Source organism: Cervus canadensis, chromosome 2, assembly GCF_019320065.1.
Source record: "Cervus canadensis isolate Bull #8, Minnesota chromosome 2, ASM1932006v1, whole genome shotgun sequence".
Classification (NCBI taxonomy): domain Eukaryota; kingdom Metazoa; phylum Chordata; class Mammalia; order Artiodactyla; family Cervidae; genus Cervus; species Cervus canadensis.
In genome coordinates, this window is record NC_057387.1 from 97,758,440 (window position 1) to 97,779,684 (window position 21,245).

General features: G+C 43.9%; 2 protein-coding genes across 2 annotated transcripts; both read right to left on the reverse strand.

Annotated features, from left to right (window-relative positions):
* Window positions 1-6,331: 6,331 nt before the first annotated feature.
* LOC122428097 (olfactory receptor 2A12-like) lies at window positions 6,332-7,271 on the reverse strand. The gene has a single exon (XM_043447833.1). It carries the CDS (start codon window positions 7,269-7,271, stop codon window positions 6,339-6,341), a length of 933 nt encoding a protein of 310 aa, XP_043303768.1. The 3' UTR covers window positions 6,332-6,338.
* A 10,755-nt stretch (window positions 7,272-18,026) lies between these two features.
* Window positions 18,027-18,845, reverse strand: LOC122428100 (olfactory receptor 2A12-like). Its single transcript, XM_043447848.1, has one exon. It carries the CDS (start codon window positions 18,843-18,845, stop codon window positions 18,027-18,029), a length of 819 nt encoding a protein of 272 aa, XP_043303783.1.
* Window positions 18,846-21,245: the final 2,400 nt, after the last annotated feature.

A 21,245-nucleotide genomic window follows, 5' to 3' on the forward strand; every position in this document is an offset into this window, starting at 1 on the left:
GGAAGGGACGGAAGTGTGAGGCAAGGAGGAAAGAAGAGTGGGGAATGAGGGAGGGGCTGGAGGGATGTTGGGCACAGCACAGAGGACCCAGTGGCCGGGTGACCCTGGCCACCGCTGACCACCAGCCCCACAGATGCCTAGATCCCACCCACAGCCCCAAGCCCAGTGACCACCTCACCCCTCTGGAATCCACAGAAACAGTTCACGGAGAGAGACTGTCACTTGTTCTTAAGGGAAAGGGACTGAACAGGAAATACTCAGTACTCCAGGGAGGCAAGATTCCAGGCAACCCAGTCTCCAGAAAAACACTAGGCTTCTGAGAGGTGGAAGGATGAACTCCCTGCCTTTTCTCCATTGCTCAGCTCCTTGCACTTGACCTGGCCAGCCCTGACTCCTGAAGGCCTTTCCTATCAGGTCCTCAGGTGTAGATGGAGGGAGCCTCAGCCAATCCAAGCTCCTCTCAATGGAAAAAGCTACTGAGGCTTTATGGTCCTGCCTCCTTACCAGACTTTCCTGGGAGAGCAAGGGGAGGGACATCCCCCTGCCCCCTGCCTCCTGCCACCACCATTCCTGTGCCCCGTGAAGATGCCAACTGGAATTCCCTGAATGTTGTCAATAAGAACCCTACAAGGAAGAGGTCCCTGTGGACAGAGCAGGAGAAAACCTCCCCATTGGGCAGGCATAGTGACCTATTTCCTTTTCCAGCCTTCTGAGGGATATGACCAGCCTACGGGAGAGGATATTGTACCTGGTCTTCTCATAGAGATGTCAAGAACTGAAGGCCTCATGTTGATTCTCCTCTTACCTCCAAAATCCCTGTGCCCCAACTTGTCAATTAGAACATGTTTGGGTCACACACTTATATCTTCTGAACAACCTTGAGCAAATCAAAATCTCCCTCTATTCCTGACCAGAATAACAACTCTATTGAACTCTAACTGAAATTCTTCCTGATGTCCCAGAGCTGATTCTGATTACCAGTGGGGTTGGGCCAGATGGGGGGATTGGTAGGAGGAGGAAGACTGGACTCTGGATGCTGAATTCTGAGCCAGGTAGGCCTGCAGGTCTCAAGGAGATGAGGGTGGACTGGAAAGAGGGAAAAAGCTAGGGCTGCAGCAGTCCTAACAATGGGGGACTCTCTGTGGAGTTTGAGAATACCTCTGGGAAGGACTCTGGGAATTATCTCTCATTTGCTAAGACAGGTGCTCCAGAAAGTTTTCTGATTTTATGTCTGGGGAAGGAGCTGAGGGAAATGGCAGGAGGAGATGATGGTACTAAGGATCAAGAGCACATTAGTGGTCCTTTGGGACAGCCTCACACACAAAGCACTTTCATGTGTATTTTCTCATCAGGTCCTCCTGGCACACCTGGGAGGGAGTGTTGTGATCCTCGTCTTACAGATAATGACAATGATGGTGACCCACCGAGTGCTTGTGATGGGCCAAGTCTTGAGGGAGTCAGTGATGCTCATTTTGGTCACTTCACTGCTAAGTCATTAAGGGCCTTCAAGGTCAACATGTCCATTTCCTCACTCTCTTTTACAGCCATGAAAATTAAGGCTCAGAGAAGCAAAGTCATTGCCCTACATGAGTTAGTGTAGGTGATTCAGACTTAGAAATCCTGCCTCCTAGCCATGTCCCCATTCCATTGACCTCAGACTTCTTCCTCTTGCTTTATTCTCTATCAATTGGCAGAAAAAGCTGTCTACCTGTCCAGTGATAATTAGTTAATTGCAGCCATCTCATCATGCATGCCCTCAACATTTTGATCCCTGGGAATCTGTATCCCCCAGTGCTGTAAATCTTGTTTGAGCCAATAAAAGTACACAAAGCTCAGATCAGGTAATAGGATAGTAATAATAATGATAAGAACAACAAAACAATAACAATAGTGATGTTAATTATTATGTGTGCATGCATGCTAAGTCACTTCTATGCTGTCCAACTCTGTGACGCTGTAAGCTAAGGCCTGCCAGGCTCTTCTGTCCATGGGATTTTCCAAGCAAGAATACTAGAGTTGGCTACCATTTCCTTCTCTGGTTATTATAATAACAGTAAAACCTTATAGGTATTGTTTCATATGTGCTTTACTTATAATAACCCATGTAATATTCAAATGTCTCAAGATGACATCTCATCTTGACATTCAGTGGAAACATTGTTTTGACCACCAGTGGAAACACTCCCTACTGGGACACTAACATCTCCAAACTAGCAGAGCTCAGAGTTCTGAAACAAATATTCTGTGAGTGAGTTACTGGTTATAAGAGTCACAGAATCCACTCCCATTTCACGACTTGATTCCCATGTCCATGCATTCTGGCACTGGAGGAAACAATGCCATATAGTCTCTGACTCAAAGGTTAAACTTAACATCACGTTTAATTTAAAGAAGTATGTAAGATAGGGTCCTATTCTTTCAAAGTGTTGTTACCTATGAATAGCAATAACAGAGTCTTAATAAATCATTTCATCTTTCAACTTGTCCAGCTTATTCCAAGTGTTGGAGGTTAGTTAAGGTCACTGATTCTATAATTATGAACCCACAGAAGTGAAATGAGTTTCTTGATCAGATGCAATGCTGTGGGGATTCTCTGATGGTGGATTAGGCACACTGTGAATTCATAGATAATGATGCTAGCAAAAGGTTTGTGGGCAAGGGAGGCAAATTCATATCTAGAATCTGCATATGCTCCCATGAAGACAAATCACTGTCCCCTCCCTGATGGAAGAGATCCAATATAATCAAGCTGCCACAGGTGGCAGCTGTTCTCCTGAGGCATGTGTCATAGAGCTGATCTTTGCTATTTGTGATTTAAGCACTCATCAGTAGTGGCAACCAGGTCAGCCGTTGAAAAAGGAAACCCTGGTCCTAAGCCCATATGAATAGCCTCCATCCTTGCTTAATGGACATTTTGTTCATGCATCCACTGAATGAAGGTCTCGGGAAGAAGCCTGACTGACATTCACAGAGCGTGTCATTTTTTCCACCTGATTTGTCTCCTCCGAAGCTGATAGGCTTTCATGAACATTCACATGGGACACACAGATTCTGTGTCCACTCGAAGGAAGGCCATCCACATATCTCTCCTTTCCTCAAACTTTCTTGCCACCAATCTTTATATCTTCTTGTGGCGTAGTTACTTAGTAGCTTTTGCTCATTTTTGCATTTTCCTATGGAAATCAATCTGTGAAAACTTTCTATCTTTAAAAGTTTTAATTTTGGTAATCTACATCTCCCTTGGAAAATATCCATTCCATCTAAGTTTGCAATTTTATTTGCATCAGTCAGTCAGTCAGTCAGTTCAGTCACTCAGTCGTGTCTGACTCTTTGCGACCCCATGAATCACAGCACGCCAGGCCTCCCTGTCCATCACCAACTCCTGGAGTTCACTCAGACTCATGTCCATCAAGTCGGTGATGCCATCCAGCCACCTCATCCTCTGTCGTCCCCTTCTCCTCCTGCCCCCAATCCCTCCCAGCATCAGGGTCTTTTCCAATGAGTCAATTCGTCGCATGAGGTGGCCAAAGTACTGGAGTTTCAGCGTCAGCATCAGTCCTTCCAATGAACACCCAGGACTGATCTCCTTTAGGATGGATTGGTTGGATCTCCTTGCAGTCCAAGGGACTCTCAAGCATTTTCTCCAACACCACAGTTCAAAAGCATCAATTTTCCAGCACTTAGCTTTATTTGCATAGAGATCAGCCAACAGAGAAAGCAGAGTTGTGGGACTTAAGTGTTTTGCACAGGAACACACAGCTGATAAGCGGTAGTTTACCTATCTGCCCAAACAGAAACTTTGAGATCATTAGTGCAGAAATGGATCAAAAGGGAAAAGAATTGGAGAGGCTGACATTTCAGTCTAGTAGCAAAATATTTCCCCCAAATAGATGAACTGAGTCCCACCAGACAGGTGCTATGATCCACTCTGCCATTTTCTTTGTTCAAGGAAACAGGAAAAAGTAAAAAATAAAAATAAAACAAAAAACAACAATCCTCACAGAGACCAAATTAACAGAGAATTAATTAACATTTTTTAACTGCACCCCTTAGTACCTGTACACTCCCTAAGAACTGCTGGTTTGTGGACTGCAAATTCCATGAAGACAGGTGTTCTGACTTTCTGTCACCAGTGCCAGGAATTAGTGATGACAGTTGACAATCAATGGCTCCCATCAGTGAACTACAGGGAATCAGAGATACTGGTAAAGCTGGATTAAAACCCTGATAGCTTCCTTGATTGCTCCCTTTTTTACCTACACACCCAAGTCATCACATGTTCTTGCTTCTTTCCTTGTCACTTCAGCACTTCCCCACTCACTGCCACCATTAAGCCTAGTACCTCAGAAATTATGCCTAGGTCTAGCCCACTAAATGTTCCTCTTTAATCCAACCCTCTCATCCATGGCCCCAGGTCATTCTTCTGAATATACTATGGCACCCTCTCTCTTCTACTCTGATCTGCATCCCAGGTTCTTAAAAATAGAGGTTGTCTATCTTTAAAATAAAATCTGTTATCATCTTGAATTATGAACTCTGTTACTATCTATCCAAGTAGAGAGACACACAAAACCTCATCACGTCACCCACAAGACTCTCACTCTCCATTATCCTGATTCCTGACTCGAGATGCAGCAGAGCCACCAGGTAGACTCCACACCTTCTGGAAGGAACTCCAAGAGCCAATAAGACCTCTTCCCCAGTTTCCAGGCAACCCCCTTCCCCAAGAAGGCAGAAACAGAAAGCTCTCAAAAGTTTTAAGTCCCTTCCACCAGCCACATAGCTTCTTACTCTCTCCCCAGGTGGAGGAACACTCCAACAGCCTTTGGGACTCTTCGTTTTCTGCCTGAAACCTCCTGGAAAAGTTGCCTGGAACTTTGCCACAACATTGGTGCCATGGTACTCACCTACCTAAACCCCTGCTTAGCTCAGCCGTGTTACATCTCTCATCCGCAAGACATCTGAGCCATCAATGAGGCCTGAAAGAAAGCTGGATTCCCATGCTAACTCTGAGGCTTGTGCCAGGGTTCTTATAGAGTCTCATATGTCATTTGGGTCCCTTGAAAGAATCAGAGGCACTGTTTAAAATGGACTGTACCTGTAACAACTTTAATTCTTCTATGGTTTTGTAATTCACCCTACAGTTCACAGAAAATACACTAGTTTACCGCATTTGGTTTCATGCATTTCACCTACTGTGACATAGAATTTTGGAGACACAGAGGTCTTAGAGAACTTTCAATTTGAGGTGCTCATTTTATAGATGAATAAAGTGAGATCCAGAGAAAGAAAGTAAATGGCCCAAAGTTACATAACAAGTTAGCAAGGTTGGAACTAGAACCCAGGTCAATTAATGTCAAGTTCTGTTCCTTCCACAAGATGATGTAGAGAATACCATATCAGCCCCATAAACCATATTCCTTCCATGCAGCAGGCCAGGTCCATGGGTTACATTGGCTCCATATACCATTGACTTAATTTTTGATGTTGGTCACATGTATTTATTACTTTCCTGTACCACTATGATTGCCTACTACTTGACATTCTACTATGTCCATATACCACATCACTTTCAGGTACCACGTTTCATGTTAGTTATAGGCATACTATTGGCCCCAGTGCCTTTGTTGTAGATTACATTATCACTCATAGTATTTGCTGCTCTCACTGTAGAGGGAATACACATTCATCCCCAGGTCACATGACTTGTATTACTTTTCTGTGGGAAGAAAATAATTCCTGCCTTTTGTCAGAAGGCCTAAACAAAGGACTTGCTTTGGTCAATAGGATGTCAGCAAAGAGATGTGTGTTCAGTTCAGTTCATTTCAGTCACTCAGTCGTGTCCGATTCTTTGTGACCCCATGAGCTGCAGCACACCAGGCCTCCCTGTCCATCACCAACTCCCGGAGTTTACTCAAACTCATGTCCATTGACATATATGTTACTTTAGAGCAGACGCTTTAAGAGTCGTCATATATTTCAGCCACTGCCCCTTTCTCTCTCTCATAAGTCTGACCTGTTCCAGATAGGGCCTCCTCCTTCAGGCTGGATCCAAGAATCCAATGGCAGAAGGCCACAGTCTACTTACAACTGATTGGAAAATGACAAATAAATGGGCTTATACTGTGTAATCCCATGAGATTATGGAGTTGTTTCGAACTGCACCACAATGTAGAAAGATAATCAAGACAGCAATCCTTAGTTTCATGTTCCACATTTGTTCCACTGACCGAGTACTGTGTATAATGTTGGTTTCATATGTTATAGATGCAGTCCCTTTCCTCATCATTGGACACTTTACCCCAGACTCCTCCTGTCTCCCAGTTCAGCAGGCCAGTCTACCTCCCCATCACTTTGAGAAAAGCCCTCTTCATGTCCTCATTCCTCAGACTGTAGACCACAGGATTCAGCAGAGCAGTGAAGACATTATAAAAGAGTGATACCTGCTTGTCTTGCTCAGGGGAATAGCTTGCATTGGGCCTCATGTAGAGGTAGGTGGCTGGAGCATAGAAGAATGTGATCACAGTCAGGTGGGAGGCACAGGTGGAGAAAGCCTTGCAGCGGGCCTGCATGGACTTGAACTTGAGAATGGCCTGGGCAATACGGATGTAGGAGGCCACAATGAGGGACAGTGGGGCAACAACCATGAAAACACTGATGACTAGGTCCACCATCTCAATGACGTAGGTATCCATGCAAGCCAAATTTCGTACTGAAGGGCCTTCACAGAAGTAGTGGTTGACGCTGTTGGGCCCACAGTATGGCAGCCTCATGGTGAAAAAAGTGTGGATCAGAGAGAAGAAGAAACCACAGGCCCAGGTCCCAGCAGACAGCTGTGTGCACAGGCCCCAGCTGAGGATCACAGTATAACGCAGTGGATAGCAGATGGCCACGTACCGGTCAAAGGCCATGACGACAAATAAAATGCACTCAGTCAGGCCCACGGCACCAAAGATGTACATTTGTAGCCAGCAACCAGCAAAGGAGATGGTCTGAGATCGAGAAAGAAGATGCACCAACATCTGGGGCACAGTGGTGGTGACACAGCTCATATCCAGCAGGGAGAGGATACAGAGGAAGAAATACATGGGAGTGTGGAGATGCATGTCCAGGCATACCAGGGTGATGATGAGCCCATTGCCCAGGACTGAGCTCAGATAAAGAAGAAGGAAGGCACTGAAGAGGATCCTGTTGGTCACGGGGTCACTGGAGAAGCCAAGCAGGATAAATTCAGAAACCCAGCTTTGGTTCTGCCCTGGAGGTATCCACATTTTGGGCCTATAAGAGAATGATATACATTTAAATGTCACCTAAATATGATAGTTTAGTAAGATCTGGAGGGAGGCAGCTGTGATTTTAATTCTTGGCCCACCACTTACCTACTGCCTTGTACAGTTACTTATCTTCTCTGAGGCTCAATCTCTTCAGCTATAAAATGTGGCTAATAATACTCATTTCTCAGGGTTTTTAGAAGGAGTTGGGCAATGTATGTGAATCATCTCCTACAATGCCTTAAAACACTAAATAGTAGTAAATGCTCATTTGCAATCTCCCCAGGCCTAGTTCCAACCCCTCAGAGGAGAAATTGGTCTCTCAAGTGTCTAATAACAATTAACTTCCACAGTATCTGCTCCAGATCCCCAGCCTTCAGATGCAACCTATCTCTCTGTCTTAGAAATTATTTGTCTGGATGTGCAACAAGCCTTTCCTCACCCTGAACATTTGTCTCTCTGGCAGCTGACAGAGAAGCATTATCAATAGTGGCGCCAGGGCGGCAGTGGAGGGACAGGGGAAACTGTTGGGGGGGTGGCTTCCCTGATGGCTCAGATGATAAAAAATGTGCCTACAGTGCAGGAGACCCAGGTTTGATTTCTGGGTCAGGAAGATCTCCCAGAAAAAGGAATGGTAACCCATTCTGATGTTCTTGCCTGGAGAATTTCATGGACAGAGTATCCTAGCAATGTGATGATGGAAGGAGGGAGGCACTGAGGTTGGGGCTTCAATTCTCCTTCCTCAGTTGCTCAACTAGAGAGCCACTGGGTTAATAGTGACAAACCACGGTCACATACTCAGGCCACACACACTCTCCCTACCCAGTGGTCGCTTCTAGGAGAGCTCTGGCTTGTGGCTCCACCCCCACTCCCAGTTCAGTTCAGTTCAGTTCAGTCCCTCAATTGTGTCCAACTCTTTGCGACCCCATGAACTGCAGCACTCCAGGCCTCCCTGTCCATCACCAACTCCTGGAGTCCACCCAAACCTATTTCCATTGAGTCGGTGATGCCAGCCAACCATCTCATCCTCTGTCATCCCCTTCTCCTGCCCTCAATCTTTACCAGCATCAGGGTCTTTTCAAATGAGTCAGCTCTTCGCATCAGGTGGCCAAAGTATTGGAGTTTCAGCTTCAACATCAGTCCCTCCAATGAACACCCAGGACTGATCTCCTTTAGGATGGACTGGTTGGATCTCCTTGCAGTCCAAGGGACTCTCAAGAGTCTTCTCCAACACCACAGTTCAAAAGCATCAATTCTTCAGAGCTCAGCTTTCTTTATAGTCCAACTCTCACATCCATACATGACCACTGGAAAAACCATAGCCTTGACTAGCCGGATCTTTGTTGGCAAAGTAATGTCTCTGCTTTTTAATATGCTGTCTAGGTTGGTCATAACTTTCCTTTCAAGGAGTAAATGTCTTTTAATTTCATTGCTGCAGTCACCATGTGCAGTGATTTTGGAGCCCAGGAAAATAAAGTCAGCCACTCTTTCTACTGTTTCCCCATCTATTTGCCATGAAGTGATGGGACCTGATGCCATGATCTTAGTTTTCTGAATGTTGAGCTTTAAGCCAACTTTTTCACTCTCCTCTTTCACTTTCATCAAGAGGCTCTTTAGTTCTTCACTTTCTGCCATAAGGGTAGTGTCATCTGCGTATCTGAGGTTATTGCTATTTCTCCTGGCAATCTTGATTCCAGCTTGTGCTTCCTCCAGCCCAGTGTTTCTCATGATGTACTCTGCATATAAGTTAAATAAGCAGGGTGACAATAGCAGACTGTATTCCTGTGGTAGTCACACACTTTTTGAAAAAGTCTGAGCTCAGCCTTTTCTTTTTTTTTTTTTCTGATCAGGGAATATAGTGGTGTCAAGAGCAGGGGGAAGGAGGGAAATAACTCCTAAATCCTTAGTCACTGTGGACTCTTCTTAATCCATAAGGCAGTAGCTGCTTTTTTTGTTTTTAATTGCTACTTCTGGATCTCTTCAAGTCCTTTTTTAAGCCTTTTAGCAGTTATCTACGTTTAACTGGCTAATAATTCTATATAGTAAATTTTCCCTGTTCACATTACTGGCGTGTTCTGTCTCCTTCAGGATCTGAACTGACGCAGATGATAAATCTATGGGGAGTGAATTTGATAAGGAACAGAATGTTATATAATTAAAAGCTATCTATCCATAAAGTAATTATTAATTACAAAAGTAAAAAGTGGTAGCGATCAGTAGAAACTGGACAACATCTTAACTGAGTGATTAAAGACACTGGTAAGGAGCAGATAGACACCTGGTGTCTCCATATGTGAAAACCAACAATATATTACTTATATATTGTTCCAGACAAAAAAAGCAAAACCTGAATCCAATCATGAAAAACCATCAAAGAAACCTAAGTTGAGAAATATTCTGCAAAATAACTAGCTTCTGAAATTGAAAGTTGCTCAGTCATGTCCGACTCTTTGCGACCCCATGGACTATACAGTCCACGAATTCTCCAGGCCAGGATACTGGAGTGGGTGGTTGTTCCCTTCTCTAGGGGATCTTCCCAACACAGGGATTGAACCCCAGTCTCCTGCATTGCAAGCAGGTTCTTAACCAGCTGAGCCACCCTAGTCTTCAAAACACATCTATCATGAAAGACAAAGAAAGTTCTAATCTGTAATAGAGGCAAGAGACTAAAAAATGTATAACAACTATTGCAAAATGTAAACCTGGAAGAGTGGAATACTACAAATAACATTAATTTGATAACTAGTAAGCCTGGAATATTAATGAGATTAGTTTAGATAAGAGTACCAGAGTTAAAATTCCTGAGTTTGACAACTATATGTAAGAGAATTCTCTTACATTCTGAAAACTATTCTCTGAAGTATTAAAGGGTAAAGGAACATGATGTTTACAAATTATTCTCAACTAGTTCTGAAAATTACAGTAACAGCAAGCTAAAAATTTAACACATCTTGTCATGGGACATACAGGTTTCTTTGTAGTATTCTTTCAGGTTTTCTGATGGGTTTTATTCTAATCCCAAAGAAAGTCAATGCCAAAAAATGTTCAACCTACTGCACTATTGCACTCATCTCACATGCTAGCAAAGTAATGCTCAAAATTCTCCAAGCCAGGCTTCAACAGTACGTAAACTGAGAACTTCCAGATGTTCAAGCTGGATTTAGAAAAGGCAGAGGAACCAGAGATCAAATTGCCAACGTCCATTGGATCATGTAAAAAGTGAGAGAGTTCGAGAAAAACATCTACTTCTGCTTTACTGACTACACCAAAGCCTTTGACTGTGTGGATCACAACAAACTGTGGAAAATTCTGAAAGAGATGGAAATACCAGACTACCTCACCTGCTTCCTGAGAAATCCATATGCAGGTCAAGAAGCAACAGTTAGAACCGGATATGGTACAAAGGCTGGTTCCAAATTGGGAAAGGAGTATGGGAAGGCTGTTTATTCTAACCCCAATTATTTAACTTCGATGCTGAGTAAATCATGTAAAATGCAAGGATGGATGAAGCACAAGCTGGAAAGATGATCTTCATTTTTTGAATGCTGAGCTTTAAGCCCGCTTTTTCACTCTCCTCTTTCACCCTCATCAAAAGGCTCTTTAGTTCATCTTTGCTTTCTGCCATAAGAGTGGTATCATCTGCATATCTGAGGTTTTGATATTTTTCCTGGCAATCTTGATTCCAGGAGACTCAAGTTTGTGAGTCATCCAGCCCAGAGTTTCAAATAATGTACTCTGCATATAAGTTAAATAAACAAGGTGACAATAAGCAACCTTGATGTAATTCTTTCCTAATTTGAAACCATTCCGTTGTTACATATCCAATTCTAACTGTTGCTTCTTATCTTACATACAGGTTTCTCAGGAGGCAGGTCAGGTGGTCTGGTATTCCAATCTCTTGAAGAATTTTCCACAGCAGTTGAGATCCAGACAGTCAAAGGACTTAGCCTAGTCAATGAAGCAGAATTGGAAGTTTTCTGGAACTCTCTTGCTTTTTCTATGATCCAACGGATGTTGGCAATGTGGTCTCTGAGTCCTCTGCCTTTTCTAAATCCAGCTTGTACATCTGGAAGTACGGCTTGAAGGATTTTGAGCATTACCTTGCTAACATGTGAAATGAGCACAGTTGTGCAGTGGTTTGGAAATTCTTTGTCATTGTCCTTCTTTGGGGTTGGATGAAAACTGACCTTTTCCAGTCCTTTGGCCACTGCTGGGTTTCCCAAATTTGCTGGCATATTGAGTGCAGCACTTTCACAGCATCATCTTTTAGGATTTGAAAATGCTCAGCCAGAGTTCCATCACCTCCGCTAGCTTTGTTCATAGGTGGGCTTCCTAAGGCCTACACACTTCACACTCCAGAATGTCTGACCCTAAGTGAGTGACCACACTTTGTGGTTATCCAGGTCATTAAGACCATTTTTGTACAGTTTGTCTGTGTATTCTTGCCAGAATTCTTTTCTGTGTATTCTTAATCTCTTCTCATATCTTTTCCACCATCTCCCACTCTCAAACATTGATTAGATTGTTTCTCTACTCCTAGAACCCCTTGTGGTTTTTGGCAAGGTATAACCCTAGAACGTTATATACTGTTCTGATATAAAGCTTGAGCTCTAATACCTTGAGAAAAATTTCTCCCTCTCATGGTAAGTTTATTCCCACTCATTGAGTTGGAATATCTATAATAAAGTATGGAAAAAGGGGTGAGTGGCAGGCTCCCCCGTGGCTCAGTTGTAAAGAATCTACCTGCAAGGCAGGAGCTGCAGGAGACTTAAGCTCGATCCCTGGGTCAGGAAAATCCCCTGGAGAAGGGAGTGGCAACCAACGCCAGTATTCTTGCCTGGAGAATCATATGCAAGGGGCCTGGTGGGCTACAGTCCATAGTGTCTTAGAGAGTCAGACATGACTGACGCGATGGGCAGGCATGCACAAAGGAGTGAGTATATAAACTACTTTCAGAAACAGTAATAGCTAATGCTTACTGAAAACTTTCTGTGCACCAGGCAATGTTACATGAATTGATCTCATCCTCATAACAACCCACTGAAGTGATACTAGTACCTCCACTTTTCAGATGGGAAAAAACAAACCAAGCCATATAGAAAGTAAGTGATTCACTACAAATTATACTTTTTGCGTGATTTAACCAGGGATTTGAGCCAAGGCAGTCAACTCTTAATCATTAAATTCTCCTGCCTCAGGGGAACAGGCTCTAAGAGGGAAGGGCAAAGAATGCAGACTGCCCCCATCTGCTCCTCAATTTGAGCTTCTTGAGGCTTGGCACAAGATACTATAGAGTCATGGCCTCCATGTTACAGCCACCAGATGAGAAAGAAGCAGGTCTCTCCTAGGATAAGGGACTAAAGTGGCAGCCACAGACTATCTCTCATGATACTGTCCTCCATCTGCTCCCACTACTCGGAGGTGGGAAACCATGGGGTTGCACTGGAAGCAGAAGGAATCCATAGAAAGAGACTTGGGAACTCATTTCCATACTAGAACTTAGTAAATCTTTGTCAAATCCTTTCTTTTAGTCAACCTTGATTTCCAAAGGGAACAGGGACAGTCATTTAGTGAAAATAAAAAGTCTCCTAAGATTCCAATAAGTCAAGAGTCTCTGTCCTAATTCACAAAAGCCCAGGTCTCTAATAAGAGGAGAGTGGGAACTAATCATTGTGGTCGCTGATGTCATTGGTAAAGGCCTTTCCCAGCATAACCATCATTTTCCTTTCATAATGTCTTATATCTTGACTTGGAGATCTGGAGCTCAAGAAATTCATTTTCTGCATCTAACTCCTAGAACTTGGCTTGGCAAAGAGGACCTGTCCATATATATTTCCTAAATGAACAAATGGAAAAAGGAAGAGGCCTAGGAAGAAAGAATGGAGAGGGGACTGAAATGTGAAGTGGTGAGGGGGAGAAGAATGAGGAACAAGGGAGGGGCTGGAGGGATGTTGGGGACTAGCACAGAGAGAACCCCGTGGATGGGTAACCCAGCACCTCTGAACCCCAGGCCCACAGAGGCCTGCATCCCACCATTAGCCCCAGCCCAGTGACCATCTCACCCCTCAGGCATTCACACATCGTGGAGAGACTGTCACTTGTCCTGAAGGGAAAGAGACTCAACAGGAAGCACCCAGGGAAACTGAGTCCAGGGAGGCAGGATTCCAGGCAACCCAGTCTCCAGAAAAGCACTAGGCTTCTGAGAGGTGGAAGGATGAACCCCCTGGCTTCTCTCTATGACTCAGTTCTTTGCACTTGACCTGGCCAGCCCTGGCTCCTGAAGGCCTTTCCAATCAGGTGCTCAGGTATAGATGGAGGGAGCCTCAGCCAATCCGAGCTCCTCTCAATGGACCAAGCTGTTGAGGCTTTATGCCTTGGCTCTTTACCAGGCTTTTCTGGGAGAGGGAGGGGAGGACCATCCCCCTGCTTCCTGCCACCATCTCAGTCCCTGGTGGGGATGCCAAGATGGAATTCTCTGAATGTTGTCAACAAGAACCCCACAAGAAAGAGTCCTCTGGGGTTAGAGCAGGAGAAAAACCACCCCATTGGGGAGGCATAGTGACCTGTCCTTTCTTTTTCCAGCTTTCTGAGGAATATGACCAGCCCAAGGGAGAGGAAATTATACCTGGTCTTCTTGCAGAAATGTCAAGAACTGAAGGCCTCATGTTAATTCTCTTCTTACTCCTAAACCCCTGTACCCCAACTTGTCAATTAGAACATGGCTGAGTCATACTTCTATGCTTTACAGTGGGAGATTTTGTGCAAATCAAAATCTTCCTCTACTACTGACCAGAATAACAACTCTACCTGAACTCTAACTGATATTCTTCCTGCTGTCCCAGAGCTGGATTTGATCACCAGCAAGGTTGGGCCAGCTAGGGCATTGGTAGGAGGAGGGAGACTGGACTCTGGATGCTGAATTCTGAGCCATGTCTGCCTGCAGGTCTCAAGGAAATGAGGCTGGGCTGGAAAGAGGGAAAATGCTAGGGCTATGGCAGTCCTAACAATGAGGGACTCTCTGTGGAGGTTGAGAATACCTCTGGGAAGGACTCTGGGAATTATCTCTCGTTTGCTAAGACAGGTACTCCAGAAAGTTTTCTGATTTTATGTCTGGGGAGGGAGCTGAGGGAAATGGCAGGAGGTGGTGATGGTAATAATGATCAAGAGCATCTTAATGGTCCTCTAGGACAGCCCCATACACAAAGCACTTTCATGTGCCTTTTCTCACCAGGTCCTCCCGGCACTCCTGGGAGGGAGGTGTTATGGGAGGGAGGTATTATGGTCCTGGTTTTTATAGATGATGACAGTGATGGTGATTCACTGAGCACTTGTGATGGACCATGTACTGAGGGAGTCAGTGATACAGGTTTTGGTCATTTCTGTGCTCTCTAGGTCATAAAGGGGCTTCAAGGTCAACATGTCCAGTTGCTTACTCTCTTTCACAGCTGTGAAAATTAAAGCTCAGAGAAGCAAAGTCATCGCCCTGAAGGAGTTAGTGTAGGTGATTCCGACCTAGAAGTCCTGTTTTCCAGTCAGAGACCCATTCAACTGACCACAGTCTCCTTCCTCTGCTTCATTCTCTAGGAGTCTGAAGAAAAACTGTCCACCTGCCCATCTCATCGTGCATGTCCCCCAATTCTGTAAATCTTGGTTGAGTCAATGAAAGTACACAAAGTTCAGATAAGGTAATGGGATAGTAATAATAATGGTGAGAATACAACCACAAAGCAATAAAAATAGTGGTGATAATTATTATGTGTGTGTGCATGCTAAGTCACTTCAGTTGTGTCCAACTCTTTGTGACCCTATGCATTGGAGCTGCCAAGCTCCTCTTTCCATGGGATTCTCCAGGCAAGAATGCTAGAGTGGGTTGTCATTTCCTTCTCCAGAAATTATTATAATAATAGCAAAACCTTATAGGCTTTGTTTATTATGTGCTTTACTTACAATAACCCATTTATATCCAAACATCTTGAGATGACTTCTCATCTTCACCTTCAGTGGGAACATTGTTTTGACCACCAGTAGAAACACTCCCTACTGGGAAACTAAGATCTCCAAGCTAGCAGAGTTCAGAGTTCCTGAAATAGGGAAAAATACTCTGTGAGTGAGTTACTGGGTATAAGAGTCACAGAATCCACTGCCATTTCACTGCTTGATTCCCATGCTTACGCATTGTGGGACGGGAGGAAACAGTGCCATACAGTCTCTGACTCAAAGCATAAACTTAACATCATGGTCACCTTAAAGAAGTATGTAAGATAGGGCCCTATTCTTTCAAGGCATTTTTACTGACATATATATAGTGATAACTGAGTCTTAACAAGCCATTCCACCTTTCAATTAGGCCACCTTATTCTAAGTGTTGGAGGTTAGGTAAGGCCATTGATTCTATAATTATGAACCCATAGATGTAAAATGAGTTTCTTGATCAAATGCAATGCTGTGGGGAATCCCTGATGGTGGATTAGGCATGCTCTGAAATAAAATATCATGATGCTAGTTAAAACTTTATGGGTAGGGGAAGAAAATCCATATCTAGAATTTGCATGTGTTCCTATGAAGACAGATCATTGTCTCCTCCATGATGGAAGAAGTTCAATGCAATCAAACTGCCACAGGTGGCAACCTGTTCTCCTGGGGAATGGAAGCAGGGACAGTGGTAAAGCTGGCTTCAAGCCCTGATAGTGTTTTGATTTCTCCCTTTGTCACCTACACACCCAAGTCATCACGTGCTCTTGCTTCTGTCCTCATCACATCATTCAGCATGTTCCTATTAACTGCCACCGTCAAGTCTAGCACCTTCAGAAAGCATGCCTAGGTCTCCCCCACTAACTATTTTTCTTCAATCCAGTCCCCTCATCAGTATTCCCAAGCCATTCTTCAGAAAAAACTGTGGCATCTTCTCTCCCCCACCCCAGTCCTCATCCCAGGTTCTTAAAAACAGAGTTTGTCTATCTTTAAGATAAAATCTATTATCATCTTGAATTACGAACTCTATTACTATCTATCCAAGTAGAGAGACAAATAAAACCACATCTCATCAACCACAAGACTCACTCTCCACTACCCTGATTCCTGACTCAAGATGCAGCAGAGCCACCAGGTAGACTCCACACCTTCTGGAAGGAACTCCAAGAGCCAGTAAGACCTCTTCCCAGTATCCAGGCAGCCTCCTTCCCTACGAAGGCAAAAGCAGGAAGCTCTCAAAAGTTTTAAGTCCCTTCCACCAGCCACATAGCTTCCTACCCTCTCCCTGAAAGGCAGGAACACTCCAACAGCCCATGGGACCCTTCACTTTCTGCCTGAAACACTCTGCAAATGCTGCCTGGAACTTTGCCACACCACTGGTGTTGCAGTACTCACCTACCTAAACCCCTGCTTAGCCCAGCCCTGTTACATCTCTCATCCCCAAGACCCCTGGGCCATCAATGAGGCCTGAAAGAAAGCTGGATTCCCATGCTAACTCTGAGGCTTGTGCCAGGGTTCTTATAGAATCTCATATATCATTTAGGTCCCTTGAAAGAATAAGAGGCACTGTTTAAAATGGACTGTACCTGCAATGACTTTAATTCTTCTATGTTTTATAATTCACCCTATGGTTCACAGAAGATACACTTGTTTACTACATTTGGTTTCATGCATTTCACTTACTGTGACATAGAATTTTGGAGACACAGAGGTCTTAGAGAACTTTCAATTTGAGGTGCTCATTTTATAGATGAATAAAGTGAGATCCAGAGAAAGAAAGTAAATGGCCCAAAGTTACATAACAAGTTAGCAAGGTAGGTAATTAATGTCAAGTTCTGTTCCTTCCACAAGATGATGTAGAGTATACCTTATCAGCCCCATAAACCATATTGCTTCCATGCATCAGGCCAGGTACATGAGTTACACTGGCTCTGTATACCATTGGCTTAATTTTCGATGTTGGTCGCACATATTATTATTTTCCTGTACCACTATGATTGCCTACTACTTGACATTCTACTATGTCCACATACCACATCACTTTCAGGTACCACGTTTCATGTTAGTTACAGGCATACTATTGGTCCCAGTGCCTCTGTTGTAGATTACATTATCACCCGTAGTATTTGCTGCTCTCACTGTAGAGGGAATACACATCCATCCCCAGGTCACATGACTTGTATTACTTTTCTGTGGGAAGAAAATACTTCCTGCCCTTTTGTCAGAAGGCCTAAACATAGGACTTGCTTTGGTCAATAGGATGTCAGAAAGAGATGTGTATTACTTCTGAGGAGAAGCTTTAAGAGTCATGTGTTTAAGCCATTGTTCCTTTCTCCCTGTCATAAGTCTGACATGTTCCAGATAGGGCCTCCTCTTTCAGGCTGGATCCAAGAACCCCATGGCAGAAGGCCACTGTCTACTTGCAGCTGACTTGGAACATGACAAATACATGGGTTTTTACTGTGTAATCCCATGCGATTATGGAGTTGTTTTTAACTGCATCACAATGTTGAAAGTTGATCAAGACAGCCATCCTTGATTTCATGTTCCACATTTGTTCCACTGACCAAGTACTATGTTGGTTTTATTGAATAATGTTATTTTCATATGTTATAGATGCTATTCCTTTCTCATCATTGAACACTTTGTCCCAGACTCCCCCTGTTTCCCAGTTCACCAGGCCAGTCTACCTCCCCATCACTTTGAGTCCTTGTTCCTCAGACTGTAGACCACAGGATTAAGCAGGACAGTGAACACATTATACAAGAATGAGATCTGCTTGTCTCACTCAGAGGAATAGCTTGCATTGGGCCTCATGTAGAGGTAGGTGGCTGGAGCATAGAAGAATGTGATCATAGTCAGGTGGGAAGCACAGGTGGAGAAAGCCTTGCAGCGGGCCTGCATGGACTTGAACTTGAGAATGGCCTGGGCAATACGGATGTAGGAGGCCACAATGAGCAAGAGTGGGGCAACAACCATGAAGACACTGATGCCTAGGTCCACCATCTCAATGACATGGGTATCCAGGCAAGACAAGTTTTGTACTGAGGGGCCTTCACAGAAGTAGTGGTTGACCCTGTTGGGCCCACAGTATGGCAGCCTCATGGTGAAAAAAGTGTGGATCAGAGAGAAGAAGAAACCACAGGCCCAGGTCCCAGCAGACAGCTGTGTGCACAGGCCCCAGCTGAGGATGACAGTGTAACGCAGTGGATAGCAGATGGCCACGTACCGGTCAAAGGCCATGACGACAAATAAAATGCACTCAGTCAGGCCCACGGCATCAAAGATGTACATTTGTAGCCAGCAACCAGCAAAGGAGATGGTCTGAGATCGAGAAAGAAGATGCATCAACATCTGGGGCATAGTGGTGGTGACACAGCTCATATCCAGCAGGGAGAGGATACAGAGGAAGAAATACATGGGAGTGTGGAGATGCATGTCCAGGCATACCAGGGTGATGATGAGCCCATTGCCCAGGACTGAGCTCAGGTAAAGAAGAAGGAAGGCACTGAAGAGGATCCTGTTGGTCGTGGGGTCACTGGAGAAGCCAAGCAGGATAAATTCAGAAACCCAGCTTTGGTTCTGCCCTGGAGACATCCACATGGTAGGGCTATAAGAGGATCACATTCATTTAAATGTCCTCTAAAATATGATAGTCTAGTAAGTACTGGAGACAGACCAGCTATGATTTTTAATTCTGATCCCATTACTCACCTAGTGCCTTGCACAGTTACTTAACCTCTCTGAGCCTCAGTCTCCTCATCTGTAAAATGTGGCTAATAAGGGTTTTTAGGAGGAGTTGGGGTGATGCATGTGAAGCATCTCATGTAAAAAGTTTAAAAAAAAAGTGTCAGTCGTCCAGTTGTATCTGACTGTTTGCAACCCCATGAACTGTCACCGCCAGGCTTCTCTGTCTATGGAATTCTCCAGGCGAGAAGACAGGAGTGGGTTGCCATTCCCTTCTCCAGGGGATCTTCCTGATCCAGGTATTTAACTCAGGTCTCCCATATTGCAGGCAGTTTCTTTACCATCTGAGCCACCAGGGAAGCCCAAAGCATCTCATACAATGCACTAAAGAGAAGTAAAATGCTCATTTGCCATCTCTCCAGTCTCATTCCCCACCTCTCAGTGGACAAACTAGTGACTCGAATGTCTAGCAACAATTTACACCAAACCTGAAGAGGTGGCCTTATTCTTCTTCCTTAGAGATCATTTGTCTGGATGTGTTACAAGCGTCTCCTCACCCTGTAATGTCACTTTTCGCAGCTGAGTATGGGAGGCATTACCAATAGAGGGCGATAGAGGGGCAATGTGATGATGGAAGGAGGACTGTACTTAGGTGGCTCTTCAATCCTCCTTCCTTGGTTATATAGGTGGAGAGCCAGTGGGTTGGTGCGGACCAACTGCAGTCACATACTCAGGTCACACACACCCTCTCCACCTAGGGGCCACTTCTATGCAAACTCCAATATGTGGCTCCACTCCCACCCCCAGTAGCTAACTGTACATACCTGTGGCAGTCACACCCTCTTTGAAAAAGTCTGAGATCAGCGTAAACAGATACATCCACTCTGAAGAACAGTATGGTGGTTCCTTAAAAATCTATTGATGAAAATAAAACTATGATATCCCCAGAAATATCCACTCCTGAATATATACACTGAGGAAAACATAATTCAAAAAGATAGATGCATCCCCATGTTCACTGCAGTACTATTTACAATAGCCAGGACATGGAAGCAAACTAAATGTCCATCTACAGAGAAATGAATAAAAAGATGTGGTACGTACATACAATGGAATATTACTCAGTTATAAAAAGAAACATAACTGTGCCACTTGCAGAGACATGGATGGACCTAAAAACTGTCACACAGAGTGAAGTAAATCAGAAAGAGAAAAAGAAATATCATATAAATCACTTATATGTGGAATCTAGAAAAGTGATACAGATGAACTGATTTGCAAAGCAGAAATAGAGACAAAGACATAGAGAACATGTGCTTGGACACCAAGGAGGGAAGGGATAGATAGGATGAACTGGGAGACTGGGATTTACTACTATGTGTAAAACATGTAACTAATGAGAACCTACTGTATTAGCTCAGTGAACTCTAGTCAGTGCTCTCTGGTGACCTAAATGGGAAGGAAATCCAAAAAGAGGGGATAGATGTATACATATAGCTGAACTGGTGTAAAGGAACCGTTCTCTAATTTTAAAAAAAATTAATTAAAAAAGACAAAAAAAAAGAAAAAGAAAAAGTCTGACCTTAGTCTTAATTTTTAGGGGAAAAGGAGGGCTGTCAGGAACAAGAGGAAGAAGAAAGTGCTTCCTAAATCCTTAGTCCCTTTATACTCTTCCTCAGTCATAAGGTAGTAGCTGCTTTTTCTTTTCAAATGCTATCCCTGGTTCTCTTAGAGTTATCCCTTTTATCAGTTATCTACCTTTTACTAATTAAAATTCTGTGTATTAAATTTTCCCTGTTCACATTACTGATGTGATGTGTCTCCTGCAAGGATCCTAACTGATACATACGCTAAACCTATGGGGAGTGAGATTGATAAGGAACAGAATAATACAGAGCTATAAGCTATTTAGCTATATAGTAGTTATTAATTACAAAAGTAAAAAGCGATAGCTATCAGTGGAAAAACTGGACAATATCTTAGCTGAGTGATTACAACTGATACCACCAAAAAGGATCAGATAGACACAATGTGTCTCCATATGTGAAATCCTAACAATATATCATCTATGTATTATCCAAGCCAGGGGTCCCCAACCCCAGGTCACAGACTGGTACCTGTTGGTGGCCTGATAGGAACCATTCCACACAGCAGGAGGAGAGTGGTGGGCCAGCAGGTGAAGCTTCATCTATTTCACAGTCGCTGCCCATCACTGGCATTACCACCTGAGCTCTGCTTCTTGTCAGATCAACGGTGTCACTAAATTCTCATAGAACAAATCCTACTGTGAACTGTGCATGAAAGGGATCTAGGTTA